The 24788-nt window shown below is 43.3% G+C and overlaps 2 protein-coding genes across 3 annotated transcripts; both read right to left on the reverse strand.

Annotated features, from left to right (window-relative positions):
• Positions 1–3191: 3191 nt before the first annotated feature.
• On the reverse strand, positions 3192–12965 carry PKD2L2 (polycystin 2 like 2, transient receptor potential cation channel; the record flags this gene model as incomplete). The annotated part of the gene is made up of 14 exons (XM_079542268.1): positions 3192–3309; positions 3784–3887; positions 4666–4738; positions 4840–4913; positions 5678–5779; positions 6489–6606; positions 7610–7791; positions 8758–8928; positions 9439–9667; positions 10246–10467; positions 11276–11532; positions 12417–12550; positions 12632–12733; positions 12929–12965. 14 exons carry the CDS (start codon positions 12963–12965, stop codon positions 3192–3194), a joined length of 1923 nt encoding a protein of 640 aa, XP_079398394.1.
• Positions 12966–13481: 516 nt separating this feature from the next.
• On the reverse strand, positions 13482–24209 carry MYOT (myotilin; the record flags this gene model as incomplete). 2 transcript variants are annotated; one of them, XM_079542359.1, is made up of 9 exons in its annotated part: positions 13482–13789; positions 14081–14214; positions 14690–14855; positions 15315–15522; positions 16616–16748; positions 17162–17211; positions 19166–19264; positions 21328–21478; positions 23809–24209. In XM_079542359.1, the coding sequence occupies 9 exons, from the start codon at positions 24207–24209 to the stop codon at positions 13617–13619; spliced, it is 1515 nt and encodes a 504-aa protein (XP_079398485.1). In that variant the 3' UTR covers positions 13482–13616. The 2 variants fall into 2 exon arrangements, with proteins under 2 accessions (XP_079398485.1, XP_079398484.1); XM_079542358.1 differs by having other exon boundaries at positions 21328–21481.
• Positions 24210–24788: the final 579 nt, after the last annotated feature.

The following is a 24788-nucleotide window of genomic DNA, read 5'->3' on the forward strand; positions in this document are numbered from 1 at the left end:
GTAGGGGGGGAGAAAAAAGCAAATTAAAAATACATCTCTCTTTTCCTGGAAGGTTTAAAAGCCAACCTGCAATCCCTTCCAAAGAACTGCTGTGGAACAAGTTCAATTTCTAGTAATCTGAATTGCATCTATAACCATAATAATTAACATCTATGGATTCTGCTTGTTAGTGGTCACATTTCCATCTAGATAAAGATGACAGTGGACAAAGGAGAAAGTGACCTTACTTAGTGTCTTTTAAAACTTGGGAAACTGAGAAGTTATATCACGTGCTGCCTACAGGACTTACATTACTGTCGTAAGTCTTATTGGTTCTTGCTTATCAGCTAGTGGTGGCGTAGTGTTTTGTCTGAATTGGATACTGCATCTCCTCTTTCAGCAGATTTGGGGAACTTAATGCACGTTACAGTGTATGAGAAACGTGATGTTGCTCAGACTTGTGTAGCTCCAGCTGGAAAGTGCTGGCTTAGGTCAGTTAAAAAGCCTCAGTACCTGAAATACATACGCTATCAAGGGCTAAAATCAGCGTGTTGATGTGCACCACTGGGTGAACTGACAGCTTTGAGTGAAGAAATTACTGCTGTTTATCACGGTTTTGTTTTACAGTTGGAGAATAAATATCTAATCTTTACGATATAAGCAAAACAGTTTATGGGCCTTGCATGATTTAGCTTCAGAGTTGAAACTAAATAATGTTTTGAGTATCACTGCTGTGCTGAATGATGATTTAGCTAGCTTTATGCTCTGCAGCAGCCCTCAGCAGCTGGTTTTGATCTGGCAAAATCTAAGTGTTAATTTTAATTGGTGCTTTCTCAGTTTTTTTTCTTCAGTGTATCAGTTTGATCGTGGCCATGTTCTGCATGCACCTACTCTCAATGCATGTTTTTATGGCTGGCTAATGGCAACATAGCTATTATTCACACTGCTTTATGAAAGACCAAAAATGAACTTTCTCCAAGTAAAAAGTGGCGAGCATGTAACCTCATAGACTTGCTATTCTGTCATGAAGCATATGAAATAGATTGAAAGTAGCATTTTAGTGCTCAGGTTTCATCTGTGTACTGTAGAATACTTCCTGTTTTGTTTTATTCTGCTTGTAGACATGTAATTTTGGAATTGAGAAGAAAAGCACTAAAACTATTGAGCACTGGTGGTATGCCTTTTTTTGTAATGGCAAAATGATGTGGGGCCGTAGGGAATTGTGAGGTTCAACTAATCCTGAGACCATTGATCAATTTGATTCAGTTTCACTGTGCAATGTACACTTCAGTTCCTTTTCTATCAGTCTGCAGACACGGGTGTATCCAACATTGAAACTAATGTTACTGTATAGCGTTGTACATGAATGTTTGTGTTTTATATACCACATGCAGAATGTCAATATGCACTATTTAAATGTTTTAAATAATATATTCCTCCTTTATAATGCTTAAATCTATATGATTCCAATATTTTTATAAGTGAGTGAGTGACCAGACTGATTCCAATTCAGAATTAACAGCTGCTTTGTGTTTGTTATGCGGTGTTTGGCTGTTTATTCAGTATAGTAGATAAGCATGGCAACAGTTATGCTATGAGTGTGTTTTGTGCCATCCTTGTTGAGCAATAAATAAATGGTAGAATTAGGCATTTTGTGATATAACAGTTTTACTTTGGTAAAAGCAAAACCTATATATCTATATGGATATATAGATATGGAATATATATATAACTAAACCAGATGTAATTGCATTGCTATGTCTGGTGCTCATTGTATAGACTTTTATAATAAAAATACCTTAACCTTTATTGTCATATATCTTTGCTCCTCGTCATGCTTTTTTCCCCCTCTACCACCTCTTGAAAACAAGTGCTGAGTCCTTCAGGATTCTGGTTTGTGTTTGCAGTGTCTGTTGCTCAGAGTCACAGCCTGCCAGCAGAGCTGCTGGCTCTGGTGCTGAGACAGCCCTTAGTGAAGCTGCAGCAGCTTAAGCCTCATTTTACCTCCTTAGACTGTGCCTCTCAGCAGAGACAGCAGCCAAGGGACCACGTTGGCTCCTCGTCTAACTGTGGCACGTTGCAGTGGGGGCTGCAGGTCCTGCTAAATTGCCAGTCTGGGCTGCGATGGTACAGGGGCAAACTGTGAGTCCTGATCGTTTCTGTTCCTGCAGTCGCCACTTTGGGAGGTGTCTGGGCAGAAAGCTGATTAATTCACTGCCAGTGAATACAGTTGCAGCTGTTGAGCAGAATGTGATTGTCTCTCACCTATAATCATCTCTAAGCCTCGAAATAAGCAGCGGGCGTAGCAGTTACTGCTGTGTTTGTGGCCAGCAAACGCTGTCATTGCACACACCTCTGGACAGGAGGATACTTCTTCTCTTGACAAATGGATTATTCATAGCATGGTGATGGCATGCTCAGATGGTGTTTGGATGTGTTGTATTCTGTTTTGTTTCTTCCTGTGGCTGAATCTCTCCAAAGAACAAATATTTGTAGCTACGTATGAGTGGATTAACAGCTGTGTATGGGTAGATCGTGTCTGGCTGGAAGGTAACAGCAGGTCTCTAAGGCAATGGGTATAAATGGAATAAAAAGAGAATTTTTCCTAGGAATTCAGGTTTGGAACACAATGCCCTCTAGCGGTTCCAGGCATTCAGAGCTAAGACTTTTATTTTCTGAAAGATGAATTCTGCTTTGGAGGTGGGGGCGCTGGCGGTGATGGAAGCAATGGATGCCTGAAAGAATGGCTGAGAAAGAAGCATTGCCATTGCTAGCAGTGTGTGAGCTAAAGAAAGTGGTCTTGGGAAGTCAGGGTCAATGAGACACGTGTTGGACTGCTACTTGATAATTAAACATTAGGTTGGGCTACATAGCTAGAGACTGAGAGAGATGAACATGGTTTGCTATCAGCTCTCTTGGTTACTAGAGCCTCTAGCTTGTATCATGGCTCACAGCAGCTCCAAAATGAGGCAGCTGGTTAAGAAATCTGTAGGGATATCTACTCAGAAGTCTGGTGAGAGCAAGGTTGAAGAACTATGTGAAACTCGCAGACCAGATTGTGAAATTACATCAGTAACTTTAATAACCGTTCTACTGTTTACAATTTTTATGTGTTTATATTGGTGTATAAAGGTGTGGGGTTGTTCTTTCTTGACTGTGGATCTCAGCTGTATGAAGAAGGCCATCTCTGCTACCAGATGAGCTCATCCATTTTACTGTGCTGTCTTGCCTGAAGCATCCTTCAGCTGTTGCATGCTTTTCATAATCCTACTGAGTTTTGCATTAGCGTTGTTTAATTCCTTCTCCAACTCAGATGTACGTCTGAGGAGCCTATGACAGACAAATACAGGAACAAACCCTTTTGATGGATTCCCTTAAACTTGTATTTGTAATCTTTGCGTTTGCTCGCTTATATTGTGTCTGCTGCCAAGGGCCTTCAGTCCTGAAGTACCCTGCCCAAGCACAAGGTTTCACAGTCTGCGTCACCCTCTTGGCAGCCATGAGGAAATGTTCTAGAAGAGAGATAATATTTTAAATTCTCTTCTCACCTCAGTCCTGATTAACACCCTTAATAACTGCTCTACTAAATGTGTTTTCTTTCTCCACCTTCTTCCCTCTCCTAGGGGGGCTGTTGGCAGCTGTACAAGAACATCTGAAGTAATGTCTTAGGTTCACTGCCTTGGTGTTGCTCTCCTGTTTGTCAAGTTGTTGCTCTGTAAGAGTTTTAGCTAATTCGAGTCAGGGCTGATGCGAGCACCTGGGGATGGCAGTAAGGCTTCAGGAGCAGCTTCTCACAACACTTACCGCTGAAATTCTTCAGGGAAGACAGAGCTCTGAGAAGCAGCGACAGAGTCGGAGTGATGAAGGCTCTCTTTCCCTTTCTGTAACTTCAGTGGCTTCGGATGCCTCTAATCAGCACCAGAGGGATTGAGGGGGGGGAAGAAAAATCACAGTGACTTAATTGGACACTGTCACTCATGCAGGGAGGGGGATGTGCCTGAGCAGGAAAAGATCTATGCAGCCTGGGGGAGAAAAAGGTTCCCATAGGAAAACGGGTTTTCCTTCTGTCCCAAAATGACAGAATGCAAGAATACTTCTTTTCAGAAGTGAGAGACTGCAGCCACTGCGTGGAGCAGCGCTTATAGCCAGCTGGGGGGCTTTTACTTTCTATTGTAAAATTGATATGTATCATTTTAAAGATGTTTTGGAAGTGTTTGCACCGGCTAACTGCAGATATGGATCTACCAAGAACTGCTGGAAACCTTTTTGTAAAGCAAGTTGGAAATAGTTGTTGTGCTGCAAATGCAGCCTACGACCTAACAGACTGTTCAAAAATAGGTTTATTTTCCATAATTTGTTTTAGTTTAACATTTGGGCAAATTGCCCACCTCACGACTTCCTACTACTGCTAAGACACACTGACCACAGCCTACAGCCATCTCTGCTCTTGTATTTCATGACTTTGTCCAGAGCCCAGACAAGCTTCCATTTAATATTTGGGCCATAACTGGTGATTCTCATTTATTTACAGCTCTATCTTTTGCTATTTCTGTGATGTTAAAAATAGTATTCTGTGGAGAGAAAAGCTTTTGTAAGTAGAAGTGGGCACAACTGTGACACCTTTGGTATTAGTCAGCTTTTGAAATAGAAGCAGTTCCTAAGAATATAGGAAAAAATAAACCTTACCTTCTCATGAGCGCTGCCTCCTTTGGAAGGCTTGGAAATATCCTTTCCTTTAGTGGGTGGAAATTCCTTGCTGCTTGTTTACACAAGTGAAAAAAGACAGAAGTCCTGTGAGAATACGCCTCTGCTTGGCACAGGAGCTAACAGCAAATACTTCAGCTTGGGTTGAGATCTTACCTTTCCAGGTTCTCATCTCCTAGATCTGTATCTGGTTTTCTCAATTTGAGCTTGACAAGGGCTTTATTGTAGCTCTGGACAAAGAATGTTGAGCATGTTAACTGGCTTGTGTTTACACAGAGACACTTCCTGAGGATCTGAGTGGAGTAACAAAGCTGCCTGGTGTGATGCTTTGGCAGTCAAAAAGAAATCCCTAACAGTTGGTCCTTACTTGGTTCCCTTGGCTCAGAGAACTCACTCTGCTACATCTTAAACTTGTCATTAAATCCTTAAAGTACTATGCAGCCAAATCCAGTAAGGCTTTTGGTCTCCCAGCATATTCATTTTCATCTTTCTGTTGACTAGGATTAGGAGAATAAGCTTGGGTGGGGGAAACTAAACTCTACTTTTCTTTTAGTGATGATATCCCCACCAGAGAGCCAAGTGTAGGCTTTTGGTGTGGGGCCCCTTTGCTCCAGTTTCACTTGGCAATATCCCTAAACTTGCATGCAGACAAGAACTTCAGTTTCTCATCTAGGAAGAATAGCTTTGAAAGAAGTTGATGTCAGGATATATCACAAATCAGGCTGGTCTTAAATGCTGTTTTCAAAAGGATCAAGAAAAGGTAGCTTCCTGCACCCTAGCTCGTGATATTTGAGTCTGTAATAATTATTAGGAGCTCCAGTGGGTTTAATGGAAGGATTTCTCTGTCAAACATTTGTTTAAAGTGAAACAACCACTGTTGGGTGTTCTTAAATGGTTGTGGCCTGGCTGCTTATGGTTCTCTGCTTATGATGTAGCATAGAAATTCCCCTCTAAACTTGATTTCATTGGGATAGTTACAAAAGCATTCACTTACCTGTCTGAAGAGGTCTGTGATGTGAAATTCTTGATTGGGAATCACTGCGAAGTCTGCTTTGACTTCCGAATAGGTGTCGTTTATAATCGCTAAGAACATGTTCTGTACAGGAAGGATGCAGTTAGATGTTTTTCTGGAAGCTATTTATTATGCTAGGCTTATTGTTTTGGGGACTGTTGAATGCTAAGGAATGGAACTAATGGAATTGGAAGATGTGTTGGGCGCAGATATGCTTCTGATGCATTTAAATTCCCTGAGAATCTCCTGTTTTGGGAGAGGATTTGCTTATTTCCCCTGTGCAGTATTGGCTAAAAGGCCCACCTCCCTGGAGTGACATTTCCTGCCATGTACTGTGCCTTTTTCAAGTGGTGTTTCGGACCTTAGCAATGAAAGCACCAATCCAGCTGGTCTAAAACTTGAAACTACGGAGTCCCACCAAAGTCTTTAAACTTTCCAGCTGACGAGGCTGAAACTTCGCACTTCTCAAGAGCTTCCAAGTAAGTTTTCAGAAGTTAAAATCTCAAGAAATCAATAGTGCAGTAGAGGGAAAGGTGCAATATGCTTGTTCCACGGTGCAAAAGCCCCTTTTTGGCTCTTTACAGGAAGGCAAAGCTGTGAAATGCCTTGCCAGCTTGTGCCAAAGAATCCAAGACTGTCTTACAGCCTAGGTATGCTGAAGGGCAGACAGGGCAAGTCGAGCATTACAGGCAAAAGTGTCACCTTGGGGTAGGAAACGCTGACTCTGAGCACTGCCCAACAAAAGGTAATCATTTTTTTTCTCTACTGCTTACACAGAAGAATTTTTACCTACCAGCAAGACAAAGAACACAAAGAACACAAATGAGATGTAGTAAATAGGTCCAAGGATGCTGTTTACTTCAAGGCTTTCAAAATTAAAATCTCCCAGCACAATACGAAACTGTGAGAAACTGCCAGGAAAAAAAAAAAACACAAAACAACATATAAGACTGAGGTTGACTGGTTTCCTTTAAAGTATTTTAGACATTACTTAAAATCAGAACAAAATAGTTGGATAGATGCAGTTGATTTCAGTGACTACAGCAGTGGTGAATTAAGAGAAACCAGCATTACGCTGCAGTGGTGAAATGGACATTTAGCACACATTTGAGAGTTTAAAAGTGCAGGGGACTTGCTAAATGTCGTCCAGGAGAAAACACTTCCATGTCGAATAAATTGTTTTGCATTTTTATAATTGTTTTCTTTTTGTTCCAGCTCTACGATCCCTTATTTTCCATTAGTATAGAATGTAGTAGTGTAGGTCCCTCTGTCTCCCTAAAGGAGGCTTCATTACTAGGTAAGATGCATATTTTTCTGTATTGCAGCATCTTAGGACTACCTTGCATCCAAGTGGGTTCAAAACAGCTTTAGAAGAATCATAGAGCTTTACATGGGAAAAGCTGCTTTCAAACAGTCTTGGTATTTTGAAGATACCTCTCTAAAGTCCTATGAAATGTATCTCTAGGCTAAAACACAGTGCACACTGAGTAACAGATTGCTACAAGTACAGGAACCATCACAACAGTTCCAGCTGGCACCTGGAATTGATGGTTTTTTTGATTGGCGTTACTACAGCGAGTGGCTGGAAAAAAATGAGGAAGAAACAATGGAGTCAGCATTTGGGGTTTGGACACTCTTGGCTTTGCAGGTGAATGCTTTCTTAAGAGCTGTGATTTCTGTTTCTCAACCCACTCAGCTTGTGCTTTGAACCCTTGGGTTTCTCAAGCAGCCCTTTTGGACATACAATGGCTATGACGTTATGACAGCAGCTTGTAGGGCCAACAGAATTGCTTTTACATTATGAAATAGACCTAAGAGCTGGAGAACTGTACCCTCCAAATTCTGCTTATCAGAAGCTGTTTGTGCCCTCATCGATTTGGGGTTTTGCATCAAGAAGTTCAGAAAATTGCATACATGCAGTTTTGAAGAGTAGAAAAGTCATTGACTTGTGACCCGAAGACGAGGTGGCTGAACTGCGCATAGGCAAAGAAAATGATGAAGAACATGATGGCAAATCCAATGATGTCCTTGGCACAGCGAGATAAAGTGGATGACAACTGTGTCATGGTTTTGCTAAAACTTACGTACTTAAATATCTGCAAGAGAACAGAACACGCTGTTACTGGGGGTGGGAGGTGGTGTCAGAATGTTGTGCATTCTCTTAACAGAGCTTCAGGAAAGTTGTCTAATCCTAATTTACACAGGAAGTCTTACCTGGAAGTAAATTGCATTCCAGATGTTAATGGTCTGTATCTGTGGGGAGTGCTGGGATTGGGTGCGTTTTTAGGGAGGCAGAATATTCTGCTGGGCTTCTGTGCTAAAGTTAGGAGATCACAGACAGGCCTTTGGGTACTGCTATGTGTAATCAGCTCTGGCAGAAGCGGAGCCTTAGGCAAGGAGACCTCAAAATAGGCCAACCTCCTGCACCTGAGGACTCCTGTCAGGCAGAGCTGGTGAGGAGCTCTTTTACTCTGGCTGTGAAAACAAGGCTGAACAAAAGTCTTGCTGATGGCAGTTGTGCTACCAAAGTGACAATGATCAGTTTGTGGGGAAGGTGATGCAGGGCAACGTGCAGCTGGGATGCAGAAAAGATGTAATGAGGAAGACTGTCCACACAACTGGCTAACAGTCAGCATTCTCAAACAGCTTCTTCATGCAGCCTTGGCTTGGAGGTGCAGGAAGACAAACTGAAAGCTATGAAAGCTGTAAATAGCTTCACCTACTACAGCCATGTCATCTGTGTAGTTCGGGCTGTGACATTGATAACACTGAGTAGGAAAAAATTGAGTTTAAGGAGGCTGTTTGGCCATGGCTATTTCTCAGCTGTTCAAATGGAGACAGCTGTTCATGTGCAAATTTTTTTTTAGATGGCCTTGGTATTTATGTGACCCATGTTTATGAGAACGAGATAATTTAAAACTCTTCAGGAATCTCATAAACAAAATTCCCCATTCTAGCCCCACCTTTGCAGTTCACCCATGAAAAAGTGAACATTCGTAACAAGCTAAGAAGCACCATGTTTCTCAAGTACAAAAGAAAAAATAAATAGTAAGAGCTGATACCTTTATCCAAGCAAAGAAGACATTGACAGCAATCATGTTATCATAAATGACTTGCCAGAATGCAAGGAAATAGAAATCTGGATAAACGTGAGCATTAGAAAGGAGGTCTTCCATCAGCAGGGACACTTCTATAGTGCGGTAGATATTGAAGCAAATGGCAAGGATGGATACCTGTGGGAAAGCAGAAGCCAGTGAAACTGAAGACCAGATTCCTCCTCCTTTTCTGACTTGTTATTTTGCATAGCAGAGCCTGTATTGATTTTAACAGACTCTTGATTAGTTTTGAAGAACCTGAGCTTTTTAGATGTTTGGTTAAAAATGGCAGGTCAGACTTTTTTGGCCAAATTATTTCTCCTTGTACCATGGTAATGCTTGATTTGTACAACATACTGCATATGTTCTGATTTTACTGCGTTGTGTGCTAGTGCTTCCCTGCTCTGCAACTAAAACAAGGTGGATGAGAAAGACAGTAAAGAGTGGAAAGGTCACGGAGCTCCAGACCCCAACAGCAAGGCTAGAAAAGAATTCAGGGGTGCTAAAGGGTGGTAGGGCTCTCCACTGGAGAACAGTAGGTGAATGGCTCTAACCAGAAAGAGGGGTTTGGGTGGTTTTGGCTTGACTGCTGTCTTGCCTGGTGCTAGCCTGGACTGGCAAGCACAAAAGAATTGAGGAGCAGCTCACCATTATCAGCAGCATATCCAGCCAGTTCCAGGCACTTCTGAAATATTTCATTTTCAGTCTTGTTATTTCTATTGCTTCCTGGATTATGAATGTAACGATGAAGAGGCAAAAGGCAACTTCACAAGAAGCCAAGAAGTAATCATAATAGGAGACGTATCTGAGGAGCTTCACGGAGTGTATCTGAAAGGAGGTGAGAGCACCCCCAGTGGCAGGGAACTCCACCACCAACCTGGAAAAGATAAGAGACGTTTTAGTTACCACCTCCTTAATTGTCAGCCCTTAATAGTCTCACATCAGTTATTACCTCGTTAATATACCTAACTTGATGCCAGCTGGGGCAAATAGCAAAACTTGATGACTCCTCCATCTGCAAGAAAGGGTTATGCTTGTTCCTCTGTGAAAGGGAAGGCTGAGAACAGGAGATCTTGGGATAGCCAAGCTACAGTGTTTTGTGAAGTCTCTAAAGAAAATCTCTGAGTGGACATTCATCCTATCTGAAATCTGTCTTCCTCAGTAGCTGGCAATAGTACTAATAATACAGTCTTTGACCTTGCTATGAAACTTATTCCTATGGCAGCAGCAATCAGCTGTACAGAGCAGACACCTGGTCTGAAGAAAAAAAAAGTTCTGGGTCTGCTCTCTGCACTAAGTGAATTTCTGTATTTCTTAATGAATTTCTGTCTTCTCCGTTATTGCCTGAGAAACACAGCTGTGTATACCTGAGGTGATCAGTTTTTCCTTGTGTCCTTGAATAAGCATCATGTCTCAGTAAACTGGATTTCACCTGTAGTAAAGGTAAGAACTCACCTGACTACACAGAAGAGGTTTATGTTAGCATTAAATGTTGAGAAGTCAATAAATACAGCTCTGGTTCCCCGAGTGATCCAACCATTCTTTCTGAGAAACGCCAGCTTCTCCATGCTCTCCTGCTTCGATCTCGGTAAGGTGAATATAAATCCTCCACTTCTGTAAAAGCCCACAGATCCCCAGTACCACGGGGAGAAAGAGGAGGCAGAAACATATTTCCATCTGTGAGAAACAGGAAAAGAAGGCAGCGAGCCCATGGGAAGCGTACTAAAGTAAGCTTTAACTTTTATTTTGTTCTTGTTACTTCTTGTGTTCTACTGCATTCACAATGGAACATTTAATCCAGGCATTTAAATAATGCATTTTCTTTACATGAGATAAGCACGAGGCACGTGACCCCAAAATATTCCCACTTCTATATCTACTCAGTACGTTCACAGAAGTGCTTATCAGTCTGGGTTCTGCCCAGTGTGGCCTAGACACCTTAAACCCTTCATATGTAAAAGGAATACCTCTGGGTTATGCAGTTCATTGTTGCTGGCATCTTTGCATATTCTTTCATTGACTTAAGTCAATGCTAAACAAAATGTTCAGAGCAGTCCTTTGGCTCTGTTTCCACTCCACTTTAGCATGATTCCAGTCTATTAACATGTGATTTAAGTTTAGGCTTCATATAACTGAGCATTTCCCCAGAGATGTCAGTGATACAAGACTAATTAACGTGTACTTTTGCTGAAATGGGCTCACTGTTTCCAGTTCCTCCTGTCTTTCCACTAGAAATTTCTCATGCTGAATTCTTGTCTATACTATTGGCATAAAAACAAATGATGGTTTATCTCTGTGTAAACTGAAGAGAAAATGTAGTTCACTGCATGCAATTTTTACTCGAGAATACCCAAGAAATATGGTGCTGAGGATTTTGTGAGGTTTTCAAAAACATTATTGGTTCCAGCTGAAATATTTCAATTTTGAAAATGCCTTCTAAAGATTCAAAAGATGCCACAAGAAAATCTGAAGTAGAATGACTTACTCAGATTCATTCTTCAGACCAAAGTCAGACTTGTCTTCAGCTTGGTAACTGTAGTGGGAGTAACAGCTCTTCAGGAAAGGCTGGAAGTAGGGGTAGATGGTGCAGGTGTTGTTGCGCACCTTCAGCTGGCGGATCTGGGCTACTCCTAACAGTAAGTTCTCATAGAAAATGTAGCTGGTGTTTTTCAGGTCAGTCATCGTTCTGTTGTCATACCATGTGTTCCAATAGAGCCCATCCAAGAGCGGTCCCTCTGCAAACTGCATGCACACATGAGGTTAAGGATTCAAAAGCTGTAAGTACCACAACTGCCATGCTTTTTAACGTAAGAAACTTGACAGGGTTCCCAGCTACTTATGGCTGTGCAGTCTAAGGTAGAACATGAACTATGTTCAATACATACGGTCCTACAGATCTTTACATCTTTTTTCTTTGAGTCCGTTCTATTCCCTATGCAATGAAATTCCCAGAGCCATGGAATGAGATTATCATAAGACTACAGCCTACATCTGTTTGGAGCTTTACTGAAAGATTACATGGAATTTTAAACAAATGGTTACACACATAACTATTCTATGTTGTTTTAACAGGTGCTTGTTATTTTACTCTCTGAAGATCTGTTTTGAGGTATGTATTTCTGATTGGGTTTTTAGTTATCTCAACCTAAAAGAAGCATTTATTCTTTGAGGTGGGGGAATCCTTCCTGTATGTTTCTTCAATGCAGATAGAGCATTTCATTTCAGAAGAACGTGATGTAGAGTGCAAAACAACATGGTCCCATAGTTTGGAACCATCTGCGCACACATTACAACTGCTTTTAGTGCATCAGCATGCACTTGTATAGCGAGGACTCATTATTTCATGGACTAGCAGTAACAGACATGAAATGAGGGAGTACAACGCCACCAGATGAACTGATACAGCCCTGGGTGGCTGGCCTGTTGCTTCCCTTGACTGACTATTCACGTTTCATGACTGCTGTTTGCACCCAGCATTTCTACCAGTGCATTTTAAGATAGTGCTCATCTTTCCTGAGCCGCAGCAACCCAGCAGGTGTTTCCGGGGAGGACCAGGAGCATGCCATGCTCCAAATCTGTGCTAGCAGCTTCTTCGCTTGAGAAAGCAATCGTCCTGAAAGCCTTACTTTCCAGAAATCGGCGTGGCTCCTGATACTCCTGAAATTAATCCCGTCACTGTCGGAGTAGGGCTGTTCCACAAAGAGATCTTCCATCACCTTATTCAGGTAATACATGTTGGTGCTCACCATGCCGAAGGTCACTGGGAAGGAAGGACGGCAGGAGGTGAGCGCGGCTGTGCGGCTGAGGCTGCAGAACCCGCGGGGCACGGCTGCGGACTTACTGAAGCTGAGGGTTGCCAGGAACGTGATGTAGATGAGCAGCTCTACCAGGGTCGTTTTCAATTCCGTTTCTTTGCTGTAACTTACCGGGACTGTTGTAGCAACTGGCAGAGAGGAAAGAAGGGTGAAGAAACAAACAAGTGTGGGGGGGTATGTGAAAGCGTAGCTGATTTTTGGAAACGACGGAAGCCGGACCTGGGCGCATCCCTGTCTGCACCTCAGAGCCCCCGGAGCGCCGCGCTCCGTCTCTCCCGCCCTCCCGCAGCTCTGAGCTCGGCGGGCCGCGGCCGTTCACGCACCTCTGCTGCCGCGCCTCACGGCCACCGCGGGCTCCATGGCCGCCTTCGAATCGCAACGGGCGGCCCGAGCGCTGCCGGGAGGGGCGCAGCCCGCTGTATCCCGGCGGTGGCTGCCTCTTGCTCTGAGCCCTGCTCGGGGGAATCCTTCAGAGCAGGAAGGAGAGGTGGCGGCGGCCGTTAACGCGCCGTGAGGAGTTGGAACGGGGCGGCGGGACGGCTGAGGTGAGAGCGGCCGTGCGTGGGGCCGGGCGGCGGGCGAGAAAGAGGCAAACTCTGCGTTGGGTGTTTAAGATTTTATTTGCTTCTACTCAATTCTCATAAAAACACTCTACTTGGTTTTAGTAATCAGACAGCACGGAGTTCTCACCAAGAGCAGTATTAGAGAAGCAGCGCAAGCCCATCCACTTCAGCACGTAGCCCAGCAGGGCGGGGCTGGAGCTGCCCGCGCTGTGAGAGCGGGTCGGCCTGCTGCTCGGGCTCTATCCTTACGATACAATACTCAGAAAATGGTTATATGCACCAACCCACATAAATAACACCTACCATGGTAAAACGGGAACAGCAGATTGTGCAAGAGTCACAGTAAAAATACGTAGATAGGTATTTTGCTAATTAGAACTACTACCAGTGAACTGCATCTGTGTTGGCACTGTCTCTCATTGGTGTGAGTTTTCTTCTTTGTTTCCAGTTAAAGTTCGTCGCTTTCATACAGTCCAGACTGCTCAGCCAAACGCTGAAACTCTCCTTCTGGTGAGAAGGCTTGTTTCACATCCAGCCCTCTGCCATTGAGAGCCAAATACTTGCTGAAAGTTGGTCGGACTCGTAGCTGCTTTGGGGCTGGAACTGGCTTGTTTGTATGTGCTGGAACAGAAAAAAGACCCTTTCAGTGTCTTCCCAGACCCAGGCTATAGCAACTCAATTGCTTTTTATCTGCACTGTTAAACAGCCGAATCTTAAGAATTTAACAGGCTGGAAATGTAGGGGAAGGACTATGTTCACCCTCCTTGCTATCAGTGACAATGTAGTTTTCAGCTGGACTAACAGGCATCCTTCCAGCAGGCTGAGCTTTGTTAGGTGAACCATCAGGGTCTGTTCTGAATGCAGCAGGTGGCAGTTCAGGTTGTGGCTGCAGCACTGTGCTGCGGTACTTACTTGCAACCTCCAGTCTGGCGTGGCACGTGGCCACCCCTGCTCCGTTGACTGCAGATACTGTGTACCACCCAGCGTCCTTCTTGTTTGCATTATGAATCAGGAGGCAAATCCTTCCAGTATTGTCATGTAACAAGCTGGAAAAAAAAAGTATTTACATGTAAGTAACTGGAGGAGGAAAATGAGAAGACATTCAAATCAGAGCCAGTTTACACGCTGAGGAGCTGAAAGAGCCCCAGAACAATTCTTACAGGACACTCTGAACTATGTGAACATCAGTGCTGCACTTTTGTTATGAACCAGTGGTAATGCACATCATGGTAGCATTATGGTGGCACCAAGGCCCTTTTGCAGCCCCCGCAGCATCAGAGCTCAATGAACACACTGCATGCTTCTGCACGGGCCTTGTAGCTACTGCTGGAATTCAGCAGCATCTTGCTGTGCCCCCATAACAAGGCTATCATTTCTGTCTGGCACATGGGCCTGTTCATCATGAGCAGCACACCTAGCCAGCCAGCCGCTGCTTATATTAACCAGCTCATCGAAATGTGATTTAACAAATATTGGTTATTGTTTTGTAGTACACTAACAGCCAACTTATTAGTAGGATACCTTATTCGGTCTGTATTATATTGTACCATTTCATTGTTTCTTTTCCAGTAAATCCGGGGAGTTGGGATGGCAGAGATCTGGCATTCGAGTCTGGCTGTATCTCCTTCAAAAACCTTTTTGCTTTGTGGCTTGAAGATGAAAGTTGGAGGCGTGTGATGTTCTTTTGCTAAATTAAAGAGGAAAGATAAGAAGGAGTTACTGTAAGTATTATACAATTATTATCAAGCTTTAAGATTTCAGAATGCTAAATTCAGAAGGACACTTTTCCTCCAGCATCTCTTAATCTACAGGCAATTCCCATGTGCATGAGGGTGTAGTAGATACAACCCATTGTAGGAGGAGAGTTGATCTATCCTCTGCTGTCAGCTCCAGATGAGTAAATCCCAAATTCTAGAGATCCTATTACGTTGAAATGCCCCAATACAAGTGCTCTGAAGAAATATTTCATCCCAATGCAACGTGTTAAAATACTTTTAGGAAAGGTAGACTTCTTGTTGTTGTTTGAGCCAGAATGTCTGGAGATTTGTGCTTCCTAATTGTACTGCCACATACACATAGAGGAAGGCATTAGAATACTAAGATTTTCAGAATCTGGGCAAGTAGTTACCAGTGCTCTCTGTCTTACCAATTACTTCCACTTTTACTGCGAAAGATGATTCTCCTGCACGATTGACAGCCACACATTCATATGTTCCTGCATCAGATGATTTGACTGCTTCAAAAATAAATGAATGGAATCCCTTCTCTGACACTATCATTTTATGGAACTGATCTTGATGAACCATCCTTCCATTCTGATACCACATCACATCTGGGGTTGGCAGCCCACTAACCTGTGAAGGAGAGGAAAGCTGCAGAGTTGAACAGCTTTAAGATAATACAAACCCTTCAGTGCTATACCGAGTTTGAAGCATTTAGGTGATCAAGTCATGGTCGTACTACAAAAAATTAGTCTTGCCTATTTTTGAATATTAATTTGAATAATAGTAGTACTGCACAGAGAAGAGCTGTAGAGAAATGAGCTCTATCTACAAGAACAGAGGATGCTATTCCCACAAACCTCTGTTGTTTCCATCCTGTAAGGCTTTGATTAGGTCAGAGGTGCTTCTTGTGGTTTTGGAGGGAGAGAATTCACTTATCTAATCTCACTCCTAGTACTGTAGCAATGTTACCTATACACTTTTGATAATATAAACTGTGTCTTGCAGATGCAGGTTGCCCACGACACATAGAAGTTAAGCAGTTTGCAGCAAAATAGCTAAAGGTCATGCTGAAGTTTGGCAAGGGAGTGAAAGTTGTGGATGTAATTAAGGAAAAACAAGCCAATTCACAGTCAGATCAGCAGACAATAGTTGCAGTAAGGTTACATACGCACAAGCTCTAGGTTTGTTTTTACCCTGGGGTTGGAACAGTTGCCATGCAGTCTCAGCCCAGTCTGCTGTTCTGTTTATCTGTAATTAGTGCATTTTCTTGCCAGATTATCTGCTTCAGCAAGAGAATATTTAGAGCCATAGGGAGGACTCATTAAAGGCATGCAGTCCTACACAGGTCTTGCTGATCATGTTTTCATGCCACTGCGTTCAGTGGGAGTTCCAGTGCAGAGCACAGTTGCCTCTCTATGTGGTTTCTTGGAGCAGAGCTTTAACATTTGGTCTCTGCAGTGAGCTATAACAGGTTTTGTGTAGTGGTCCACATTTACCATTATTTAGCTCTAACCATTCTCTTATGAAACTAATCCCCCTTACAAACTAATCCCTAAGGGAAAATGTAAAAGCATTTACCTATCTTCTTCCTAGGGAGAACCTGGGAAAGCTGCTGTTAGTGCTCTGGCTTATTGAGCCACAAAGGCACTGCAGCTCAGAGACCTCTGCTCATGCTACATACACCACACAGCTAAGGGGAGTGAAAGTGAAAGGCTGGTATTACTTTGAAGTCAAGCCTGCAGAATCGTCCCTCCTCAATAATTACATCTTCTGGCACTTGTGTAAATCGTGGTTGGAAAAACTTTTCCTGGATTGAGTCATGTCCACGTTCATCTCCTCTGGAGGATGGTCTGCTCCTAAGAGGAAGGCAGTAACAGTTATTCATGTCAATGTACCATAGACAGATCACTTTGAAGCACTGAGTCCCTCAAGAGGCTTAGGAATGCAGCAGTACAGACCAAGCTTGTTTTTCAACTGTAAGGCACGAGTTTTGATCAACTGCTTATCTTGCTCAAGTTACTCAGTTCAACATAGAAACATGTGAAGTCTTTAAACCTTTAGTGATATGCTTAGAATTGACTGGATTAAGACCACAGGCATCAGCCATCATCCACAAATAGATGCGTTTTAGTTGAAAGAAATGAAAATTTAGTAATTACTACTTCTGAAAAAGTGCTTTAGAAACAGAAAAAGAAAAACAATGCTAGCAATGCCTAGAAATATTTGAAATAAGTCACAGAGTCACGCAGCACTGGCTTTTATGCATTACCTTACGTGTGTTGTAGGAACCTGCAGCCTGATGTTTTCTGCATTCTGGTGCTCAGAAAGAAGAGAAAAATTCAATTAACTTAGTAGAATATAGGCTGAATGAGAAGCCATTTTAAGCAGACTGACAACTCGAAAAGTTGTTGGGTTAAGATGTAACAAAATTCACAGCAGGAGATAAGGTGCCCTTTTTTCACTCTAGACCTTTTGCCATGCCAGCAAGTCCTATTAATAGAACGGGACAGCTTCTCATCACCCTGTACAGGTGATAGGTGCTGCAGCTTCGTTTGGCACACTGGGCCTTTGGCAAGCCAATAACCTTTGTTACAGGGGAGACTGGCAGTATCTAAAATGAGAGCTCAGTACGGAGTGTCCTTCCCAATAGCAGGAATAGAAGTGGAATCACTGGCAAGAATTGCATTGTGCCACTTAAATATGGTACCAGTAGCAATGAACACATGCTGAGCTGGAAAATATTTTTCTTTCTAGATCACAGCGCCAACTAAGCTTACTGACAACTCCACAATCACATGGTACCTCTACTAAAGTACCCAGACTGATTCCTGCTAGGACCTTGGATGCTTGGAAAATACAAGCAGGGTTTACTACCAGTGACTCATTTTAGCTATGGAATCAGATAGAAATACTGCTTGGAAATTTCTGGAGTGTTTGCCATTACAGTGCTTGATTCTGCACCCTGTTGCGCTCCATTGCTGTGGAACACTTAAGCTTGGGTTTAAACTTCAAACATAGATGCAAAGTTCAGTTCAGGGGAAGATCACAGGCTGAAAGGGTTAGCTGGACTTGTGTTCCACAGCCAATTGCTTGTACCTGCTCATTTACACAGGTACTGTACAATGGCTGTTTGTCTTGTGAGATGAAGAGATGAAATTGTGGTGAGGAAGTTGCTGCTGATAGTGCTGACGCTCTATTATATGGACTGACAACATAGTTACATTCCTGAGGAATCAGAGGGTGAATCAATCAGTAACTGCAGCATTTAAAAATAAGTCAGAATGATGAGAAAAAAAATCTCCCCAGCATAACCCAGTTTCTCCTTCTGCTTTTTATGGAGCATTTCATGCACTTTGAACCATCTCAGCTATCCTGCTTTGCCTAAATGTTTCATTATTCTCTGGGGAAAAAAAAAAAGGAAAAAAAGAGGTTTCTGATACCCATAATGTTCCCTTCTTGTCAGGTGATTGTTGAGGAGAAATAGCTGTGTGTATTCCTCTTTTAAGTGATTTAAGTGTGTCTTGCACTGAGTTTTGCTAACTGCATTTTGAAAGGTGGATGCCAGCCTGCTGGCTGTCTGCATGCCTGCAGCAGGAGGGATGTTTTCTTTAGCAACCCAGTACCACATCACAGATATTTCCACTAACTTTCATCAGAGAAGTGCTAGAGAGAGCTTTTAGCTGGCCTGTTCTAAATAACTAATGAATGATGCAAGTCGCCTGCTAAAATGTTTTTGAACATGCCAGTCATAATAGATTTTTGGCTCTCAGCATGTGGGCTGCTAAAATAACTGCTTTGTCTTCTCTTAGTGATTGCAGGCGTCAGGAAGGGATAAAACCCCACCAGCGCCACCCCAGGGCCCTGACCTCTTGCAGTCGATGTCACTTATTCCAAAGGGTGACAGGTGTAAATCTTGTTGTGCTGGCCAAGTCTGAACTCAGGCTCTTCGAGTGGGTACCTGGATCCCTCACTGTCCTCCCTGCTTGTCACAGTGCTGGGCAGCAGCTGTTGTAATTCCTCCCTAGAGAGGTCATTCCTACAGATCAGGCCCAGGAAGGGGATGGTAGAAGTACTGCCAGTATTTAGTGCTTAAACTCCAACCCACTCCACAATCACCCCCCAAAACATAAAAGATACAGAGTTGTGCTGACAAAAGCTTTCCCCCTTCCCTTTCCAGTGCTGGAACCAAGAAAGCCCTATCTCTCTTCAAGCACAAGCAATTCATAGCACAATCAGCAGGAAATTACCCCTCTGGAGACAGGCCCCCATTTACCTGTGCGTTCTGCATGTCTTCACTTTGTGCTTCAAACACAGATGCAGCATTTTCTGGTCCGAGCAGCCTGCGAGCCATCCTTTCTTCATAAGTTAATCGCTTAGAGCAGAGCATGGAGGAATTCGAGTTATAAGTCCATTTACTATTTCAGTTAATCTTGTGAAGCACAATGATTTGCCACAAAGTTAGAGTGTTCTCAATGAAAGCAGTGTCTGAATAGAAACACTGTGCCCGTTCCAGCGGGTTTGCAGTCCGTGATGCCTACTGAAGTCATCCTCAATATATACAGCAACAAAATGCATAAAAGATTAAACTGCCTGTTCATCAAAGCCTCCCTAATGCCATCTGTGGCCTTCCACGCCTCCCTTCTCTGCTCTGTGATTATTTATGGGTAACTGATGGCATTATCTCAGAAGCCAGAGTCCCAGGGTATCTTTCTGTTAGCACTGGGAAAACTTTCCAAGTCGCTCAGCTGTGGATTTAATTCAGGAGCTAGAGGCTAGGTGCTAGTGTCCCTATTCCCAAAAAGAGAGGAGAGGAACACCAGAGCCCTGACAGCACACAGGAGCTTTATGCCAGCAAAGCAGCCACCTTGTGAAACGCTGTGTGCCATTCTGAGAGGAGGCCAGAATGTTTTGGCCATGTAACAGTGAGTTTCAACAGTACGAACGCTGCACATGGGGATGAAGACAAGTAGAGTTAAATGCAAGGTCTCCCAGTTTGGTTACTTTGGAGGAGATTATGTTAGTTCTGTGAACACCAAGCACCTAGAACCGGGTCTCTCACAATTTTTTCTTGTGCACCCCACGTACAGGACATGTGTGCGATTATTGCTTTGTAGATAAGGATTTGGGAAGGCTTAGGGATCTCCTCCTTAGAAGAGATAAAGACTTGGAAGAGTCTCCCTGAGTTCACCGCTGCATCAGGTGTGGCTGAGGCCATCAGTTGCTTCAGACATTGTTGGAGGACAAAGAGAGGAGGACACAGCAGTGATTGCATAAGCCTTATTTTTAGCCTGGCTTTCTATTGGAAGAAGCACTGGCTTGCAATGGCAAACTTTGTTGCAGCAGATAGGGTGCTCTTGTTAGGGACATTAACTCATATTTGACCTAATATTTTTCCTTCATTGTTTAAGATTATATATGACACAAATCCATTTCCACTGATAATTATGGTGTAACTCCTTTCTTCTTCAGGGGAAAAGAGGACAGAGACTATAAGCCCTGGGATTTTACTAGCTTGCCTTCAGCCAGAAGCAAGGTTTCTGCACTACAGACCTGCTGACTCCAACATGCTGCTGAAATGTGTTTCCCTACTGGTAAGCCATTTTTTTTTTCTCCTCCCAGATTTGGATTTCTTGACCAAGAGGATTGTTTGTTGTCCCTTCGCAGTATAAATAGCTAAGCACTGAGTCTAACACTCTCTTGTAGCTCACTGACTTTATGATATAAAGGTTGTGTGTTTGGTTTGTTATCATTCATCTAAAAGAAATCAAAGAGGTTTACCACGTGGTGATACTCTCTTAAATAAGCAGGGGTATTTCTCCAACTTTCTAACAATTTGGGGTAGTTTATTAACCCCAACATTGGAACCTAAGGTCAGATTGTGTCTGAAGAACTGAGGGGTTCTTGGGTTTCTGCTGTCTGTGGATGTGACATTAAGCAGGATTCTCAGGAGAAAGTTGAAGTTTGTGCCATGGCTCTAAACATGCCTGTCTCTCCTATACATGTACCCTGTTCCTGATTCTAGCCTAATTGATTTGATCACGCAAATTCACAGATCAGTTGAATGGTGTGAGCTGGCTGAGAAGTTGGGACGAGAGAGAAAAGCAACAGCAGCTCTAAGACACCTTTGCTGTGTCAGATGGCTTTCAGAAGTCAATGCCTCCCTTACTGTAGTCCCAGCAAAAGCAGACACTCATTTACCCCAGTAGCTGCATACATACATGCTGACAGCTGCTGTCTCTCTTGCTACACCTTCAGGCCAGTTTTCATCAATCCCTAACCATGTGCATGCTCCTCCATTTGTTCCTATGCTTCCTTTTGCTTTCTGATAAGTTTGGAGACTTCACCCTCTGCGATCCTAGAGCCAGTCTCTGCATCTCTCCTTGCACTAACAAGAACTGCAGCCAAGTGATTCTTTAATTAGCAGATTTCCCTTACCTGGTTGCCATTCTGGAGAAGGTTGTCTTTGCATCGGAGCTTCTTTTCCAAATCCTGGATGAGGGCCTCTTTTGTTCCTCTAATTTCTTGGTCAGATGTCTTCTGCATGGAGTTGATGCTAGCTTGTTTTTTGTACATTGGTTTTGAGTAACTACTCACACAGGAAGAGAAAACAAAGTTACTCCTGTAGGCTTGCTTGCATCACTACAGTTTTACAAAATACACACGAAGATGACTATCTGCTACCTAGGAGCTGTGGTTCAAATGAACCTGTAAAGCATTTGGGAGATAGAAAGGCCAGGTGGCATAACTGAAGACGAGAAAGGGAAGCAATCATTGTCTAACCATGCCATTCAGTGCCCCCCTCTCACCACCCCCCCTTCCCCCCTCAATAGCTTGCTGCGTATCTCCATTCTGTTCTGTTAAATCTTGCAGCAGCTCCCATCCTGGCTGGGGTATGTGCAGTCAGGCTAGCAGTGTTTTAAGGGCACCACTAATTGCACTGAGCTTGGAGAGCCTGTCCAGGAGCAAAAACTGCACTTCTTTACAATTTCATTTGTTAAAAACAAGGGTTTGGGAGCTGCAAATCCACAATGGGATTACAAACTAGTTCATTATGTGTGAACAAATAGCTTATTAATTTTTCTATACTTTGTGGCTGCTGGAAGCACTTGTGTTCAAATGTTCCAGAGCCAAGATAACCACAGGAGTCCTTAGAAGTCCAAGCTACAATTCCTACAAAGCCTGACCCTGTAACCCATACTCAAGAATCAGTCAAGTCTTGGCTGTAGTAATAAGTTAGACTTGATTCTGAAAAGTTTCCTCTAAGAAGAGAGAAGCATCCCTCAAAACAGACTGTGAAGGTCTCCTAGAGGTCACAGTGCTCTGGCAGGACCTAAACCAGTTCATTAAATGCAGCAGGACCTCATTTGCTGCAGTTGTGTTCCACACTTGTTTCTATCCAAAATCCTCTCACTCGGGTTGCTTGAGAGTTTAGTAGAGCAAAACAGTTGTAACTCTGCTGTGTGTTTCAGTATTACTTGGGCTTAATAGCTCACACAATCTATAACTTAGTAGCCTTCATAGTCTGCCCAACAGGTTAATAAGTTTCACGTCCCCTTTTGTCCATTTGTATAATGATTAGGAAAACAATTCCTCAGCTCACAAGACATTGCATTTAATTCTTCAGAGCAGCTTACATGAAAGGCATAGTGAGGCAGCAAAGCCCCTTGCTATGGAAACAGAAATCCTCCACTATGTACACAGAACACATCAGTTGCTCTAGATGCATACCTAAATCACAAACACTCCTGCAGTGCTTTCAAAAACTGCTCAGCATCCCAGCTAGCCTGCTTCATCTTACCTTCCTGCTTCCCTCAGTGCTGTGCTTCAAAAAGACCCAGAAACATTCAGGTTTCCTGAATACAAACTGACACTTAAACCTGAATTGATATCCAAATCAGCAGGATTCTAACCCCCTCTACCCCCTTTACCTTTCTAATATCCTTAGTTGAATGTTTCCTGGATATGCTACACTGACTTTCAGTGGCCTCCAGCTAGTACTGGCAGGAAGACAAGTTGGTGAGAAGGCAAGACCCAGCTCCCTTAGAGATCTGACTGACCTTGGAAGGTATTTGGATTGCAGCCCAAAGGCAAAATGATATAATACATATTCAGGAAAGAATTTAGTCTTTGGTCTTAAGGGGTAAAAATTTAAAGTGGCTGCCTTTCTGCTAGCGCATACGATTAATGAAAACTATACTGTAGATATTGTAGATGCTCATCAGGAGCTGGAACCTGAAAATACTGCTGAGGTTTACAAGGAATCACAGAATGAATTGATCTCTAAGATCATCCAATCCAACCATCAGCCCATCACCACCATTCCCACTAACGTCCCTCAGTGCAACATCCATTTCTTGGACACCTCCAGGGATGCTGCCTCCAGCACCTTCTGTGGGCAGCCTGTTCCAATGCTTGGCCACTCTCTCAGGGGAAAAAAATTTTCCTAATATCCAGTGTGAGCCTCCTGGGGTTCAACTTGAGGCCATTACCTTTTGTCCTGTTGCTACTTACTGGGAGAAGACACAAAACTTTAAAGTTATGTGGGGACTACTGTTGCCTTCCTCCTGTTCATAAGCCCTATATGTCTATCTTCTGTTCTGCATACCATTAATCAAGTGATTTCCCTCAAATCAAAATCAACTGTTCAAACTAAGCCCAAACAAACAAACCTGCAGAGCAGCCCATGACTTGGCTGCCATGCAGCTTAACCCTCAGTTATATCCACAGACACGAGGGCAAGCACTCAGCCTCCTAACTAGGCTCATTCTGCTCACGCAAAGCCCTGCTTCACGCATCAGAAGGCAGTGGGAGTTGTCCCATTGGCTTCACCACAGGTTTGGGTTCGGGTCAGTCAGTACACGGGAGAGGCCAGGCCAGATGAAAGCAAGGGGAGGTTAGAAGCCTGTGTATACTTACTGAGGTTCCATAGGAGGAGTTTGGCTGTTAAAATCAGGCTGCGAGGGTAGCACTGAGCACAGGAATGCTGCGGGGGTTTGGTTAGGCATGGATATAAGCCGCTGCCCAGATGATGAGCTAGCAGGAGACTGTGCAGATGCAGGTGTGACGGGATATGTGGATTCCTTAGGGGCACTACAGGAAGGTGAGGAGAGCGTGATTGAAGAGCTCAGCGATGACGAGGAGGAGAATTTCTGCCCACTAGGGTTACGAGGCTGGATTAGAATGGAGGACTGTTTGATTTGCCTGCTTGACTCTGTAGAAGTTGAGGCTCCTGGAGGCTGCTGTTGCCCTTGGCACACATTCTTAGACTGGATAAAATGTTTTGGACGTTCGTAGTTAAACATGGTTGGTTGGCACATAGAGGAAACGGACGGGAGATTACGGACACTCATAGGAGAGCTTTCACGGCTGTCCTGGGTTTTGGTTGGTGACAACTGGCTTTGGGTGGGTGGCTGGTAAAAACTAGGTGGCAGGCCACAAAAGCTTTCTTGGCTGGGCTCCTGAATAGAATGGAACCCTGGCCTTGCAGGATAGAGGCTTTCTTGGAGCGGATTTTCCCTTAAGGAAGACAATACAGATAAAATAAATGGTACATCAGAATTTCAATGGCAGAAAAACTGTGTTTGAGCAGTCATTAGCAGTCCAAAGAATACGATGTTCAGGCAGCTGATAGTTAAAGCTTAAGCTTAAAATAAGAAGATTTAGGATTGATTAGAACTCTTTATAAACTATACAAACATTTCAGGTTACAATAAGGAGTCACACACTCTATCAGACCCAGCTGTGGAGCTCACCACAGCTATCTGATCTGCAAGAGCCCTCTCAATTCTAAAAGGAATGACACTACATTTATTGCAATAACCCATCACCAAATTTACAGACAGCTGGAAATACTATTGCTAAGCAGAGTGATATGCAACACATCATCTTAACTACAG

Source organism: Tetrao urogallus (assembly GCF_951394365.1).
Source record: "Tetrao urogallus genome assembly, chromosome: 14".
Classification (NCBI taxonomy): domain Eukaryota; kingdom Metazoa; phylum Chordata; class Aves; order Galliformes; family Phasianidae; genus Tetrao; species Tetrao urogallus.